The sequence below is a fragment of the Dipteris shenzhenensis genome, chromosome 7 (assembly GCF_047967505.1).
Source record: "Dipteris shenzhenensis isolate YYH24624 ecotype China chromosome 7, Dip_SZ_1.0, whole genome shotgun sequence".
NCBI classification, from domain to species: domain Eukaryota; kingdom Viridiplantae; phylum Streptophyta; class Polypodiopsida; order Gleicheniales; family Dipteridaceae; genus Dipteris; species Dipteris shenzhenensis.
Window position 1 is genome coordinate 39,391,264 of NC_141602.1, and position 4,011 is coordinate 39,395,274.

The 4,011-nt window shown below is 41.2% G+C and overlaps 1 protein-coding gene across 1 annotated transcript; it reads left to right on the top strand.

Annotated features, from left to right (window-relative positions):
* Window positions 1-721: 721 nt before the first annotated feature.
* On the top strand, window positions 722-2,782 carry LOC147900326 (microtubule-associated protein RP/EB family member 1A-like). The gene is made up of 8 exons (XM_087376623.1): window positions 722-832; window positions 1,206-1,274; window positions 1,368-1,454; window positions 1,565-1,674; window positions 1,767-1,878; window positions 2,043-2,100; window positions 2,193-2,320; window positions 2,396-2,782. Exons 1-8 carry the CDS (start codon window positions 722-724, stop codon window positions 2,780-2,782), a joined length of 1,062 nt encoding a protein of 353 aa, XP_087232749.1.
* The last annotated feature ends 1,229 nt before the right edge of the window (window positions 2,783-4,011 follow it).

Sequence of the window (4,011 nt, forward strand, 5' to 3'; positions counted from 1 at the left end):
ATTCCATAGTGTTGTTGCCCAATGCATATACCTACGTTTATTCTCTACATAATTTATGTTGGTACCCGATGAAAATACTGATGCTAATTATTTTTAATGTAATTTGTGTCGGTGCCCAAAACCCTTACCGATGGATGTATAGGCAAATATATCAATGCCTCCACACTTAGGCCAAAAAAAAAACTTTATAAATTCCATTGGTACTAGTGTGGGAAATTACCCAATTCCTTGTAGTGATGTCTCTTTAGAGTGGACATCTACAATGATGAGTCCCTTCAAAACTTAGTACACCAAGAGAAGGTCACTTTATAGAGCATGCACATAGAGAAATAATATTTTGTTTGCTATGACGCCCCTCCATAATCATGGCTTGTTTGTTTTTTTTGCGTGAAAATAAAGCTATATTACTTTGGGAAAAAAAGGCTACCTCAACTATGGAGGTGTAAGACTAATTACAAGGCCTACGGACAGCTGGCAATATACCAGCTTCCATAAGTTAGTTGTGGAATCATGGTTTGTTGAGAAAAGAGAGGAAGGCCATTAGGCAGTTTGAGGTAATGAGATATGAAGCGTAAAGGGCTAGTTTAAGAGCTTAATTGCATGCTAGAGATATCCATACATAAACGTATAATCCACGACCCTTGCTGTCCAAACCACCTTCACGACAGCGCACTCTGTCGCACAATTCTACGTCGTGAATCGTAAGTTGATGGATTGATCAATGGCGATCACGAACATTGGTATCATGGACGGTGCCTACTTCGTTGGCAGAAACGAGATCCTCAACTGGGTCAACTCCTGCCTTCAGCTTTGCCTCCGCAAAGTCGAAGAGGTACATGCAATATACAGCCCTCTATACTCCGGTGTTTCTTCAAGTTTGCGTCTTGCCTTGCTTTGAATCGAGTGGTCTTTGACCTGTTGCCTTTTCAAGAATTGCTTCTTATCGTAGAACGACCATGAATTCTTCGATTTCTTGCGTTCCGTCAAAGACTCGATTAAGGACTGCTTTCACGCAAGGTTTCAGCGAGAATCTTTGTTCCTAGATCTCCTCGACGGAACATCGAACAATCCTTTTGTTTGAAGTCATTGAAGAACCTACTTTTGTATACACCGTTCTGAGGAGATTGTCTCACGGGCGATGGATCGTCTGCTTGAACGGCCTAATTGGAAACTTCAGTCTATTACAATTCCTCGTATGCATGCAGGCAGCTTCGGGAGCTGTATACTGCCAGCTTATGGATTCATGCCATCCAGGCGTCGTACCAATGCATAAGGTTAGATGTAATCTGGGCTGCGTAGGTTATATTCTTGCAAGTTTCACACAATACGTCAATCCTGAAGTTTTTGGCTGACGTAGCCACCTGCAGTTGAACTTTGATGCAAAGTCCGAGTACGAGATGATACAGAACTACAAAGTGCTCCAAGGCGTATTCAGTAAGCTCCGTATAGATAAGGTGCTCTTAGTGCTTGCGCAATAAGTGTACTTTTTATGACGTAGCAATACGTCAGTGCAATCTATGCCCCTCTGCTGAAGCAGGGACTCCGACTTCCTGTTTTCTTGTAGCATATTGAAGTAAACAAATTGGTCAAAGGTAGGCCTTTGGACAACCTTGAGTTCATGCAATGGCTGAAACGCTACTGTGATTCTGTCACCGGAGCGAATATAGACCCAAGGTGCTAATGCCATGGCTTAATCTATCCAGTATGTTTAGGTTCAAAGAACTTTTGGATGGAGAACTTGATTTTTTGATCTTATATTTTAACAGCTACTGTGCAGCATACAGACGAGAGACCAGTAAAGGAGGGAAAGAAATAAATAAGAAAGAAGCACTTACTCTGCCTTTTATACAATCATTGGCCTCATCCCGACGTGCTCCTGTTTCACGACCTTCCACCGCTGCCTCCATTTCATCTCGTTGTCAACGCGGGTTCAGTTCAATTGCTTATCCTTGCTATTATTCCTTGTTTCCATAGAACTCGTGTTCTTTCCCTGGCCTCGCACTTTCCCTAAGAATACCAATAAATCTTTTCCTTTGCATCAGGAGACCGGTAACGCCGAGGGGCTCAGAATCGATCCGCATGCAGCAGCTGAAACAGGAGGTAAGTCCTAATTTTTTTTCTTTGCAAGTTCACATGGCGTACGCGCACACTCCGAGAAAGCGATTTCCGCCTTTTATCTACTTCACCCTCAGGAATCCTATTACAGATTGGTTTTCTAAAGGGGACCGTGGAGACTTTAGAGAAGGATAAAGATTTCTACTTCACTAAGTTGAGGGACATAGAGCTGCTGTGCCAGAACCCAGAGCTTCGTCATCTGCAGGTAGACTCGTTTGTATCATATTATTGTTCTTTGCAGATGTGGATCTTCTCAAATCATATCACACTTTGATTATAGGTGGTCAATACCATTCTGAAAGTCATCTACGAACCTCAAGGGCCATCTGCGGTGATCACAGTACCCCCTGGAGAGCAGGCATGCGTGAGAAGCTCCTTGGAGGAGGAGGACTTGCTGCTCTATGGTCCGACTCCCGAGCAGTGCGAAGGGACACCGCGCGATAGTTCGTCATTAGATGCTAAAACCATGGGTATCGTGTCAGAGAGCGGATTGCTGCAGACAAGTGTTGTGGGAGTTGAGCAGCGTTCTGTACAATCAGAAAGGCACAGGAAGGACTACGATGCAATTAGCAAGAGGCTTGGAGATGATTTGATCCGCCAATCAGGATCATCTCCTGCAGCAGTAATGTATGGTCAAGCTATAGATGCAGGTGGCTGCTTCATGTAAGGAGTCCCTGCCCAGTTTGCTCTTGAGTCTTCAGCTAATGTAAGTGTCATATACTCTCCTAGCTGAACTTTGTTTTGAGAGCCGGCTTACTTGAATTGGACTTTGGTTTCATCCAACTTAAAGCTCCCCATCCAGCAAAACCCCCTAGATTTACCTTGTTGGTCCAAGTGACGTGTGTTCACGAAAAAACCGGGTTTACTATCCAAGAAAAGAAGTTTTTTTTAAATAACAAAAACCTGCACTCTTCTTGCAAATATAGTTATAAAATGTGTGAAAACCTCTAAATTTACGAAATTCTATCTCCAATGTTATGAGGTTGGAGGTATTTTGAAATTTGCCAAAATATATTTTTAATGAACACTACTAGTGACATGCTTATTGGAACAACTGCAAGAATCAATAGTGGAATCTGTGGAAACTTGAAATTTTTGTGATATAGCATGGAAATTTATAGTAGGAACACGTTTTGTTATTATGCTACAAGAGCTTATAGATACCATTAACTCAAGATCATGAGGGATTTTACAAGTTGAAATTATCTTTTTTAACACCTTCCCTCAAGATGTACATCATGATTATAAAATGATGTTCGTGTGTCTCCTTCACATAGACTTAATTTTATCATGTATGGGATTGTTATTAAACTCTCTTTTTGACAAAAGAAGACCTAGATGATTAGATTAAGCATGTATCAATATTGTTGATAAAGATTTTATTATTCTTTATATGCATGCATTCGGGATGCATTGATGCTATCTCCATGAAAAAGTTATATGTATGATTTAAGATAATATACTTTGAATTTCTCGAAGATGCCTTGTTTGAGTGCTTAGGGGTTGCTTCTCAGTAATTTGAAGTTTTTCTTCTTCTTCTTCTTCTTTGGTTGACAAAACTTGTCGGCTTGTATTAGATAGTAGTCAATCCCTGAAAAAGGCCATATATAAAAAAGTCTCCCCAAGAACCCTACTAGTCTCATCAATGGTTTCAACTTGTCTATCATATAGAAAATTTCCAAGAAGTATTTAGCTAAGGCCACAATCCAAGCTAGACAACCCGCCAGCTCCTTAGACACTAATCCTACAATTTATGGTAATCCTTGAGACATGATAGAAGACAAACCCTGAGGATCACCAACCAAAAATTGAACATGCACTAAGCATAGGACACATCAACCTCCCTTCCACGGCACTTCCAAATGGTGCCAAACACAACTTGAGATGACACAATCC

What these genes read in the sequence shown, in the direction of transcription:
- LOC147900326 (XM_087376623.1), top strand. Translation starts at nt 722, where the DNA reads ATGGCGATCACGAACATTGGTATCATGGACGGTGCCTACTTCGTTGGC. An exon ending in CCTCATCCCGACGTGCTCCT is followed by an intron (nt 1,879 to 2,042) that starts GTTTCACGACCT and finishes CCTTTGCATCAG; the next exon opens with GAGACCGGTAACGCCGAGGG. An exon ending in TGCAGCAGCTGAAACAGGAG is followed by an intron (nt 2,101 to 2,192) that starts GTAAGTCCTAAT and finishes CTTCACCCTCAG; the next exon opens with GAATCCTATTACAGATTGGT.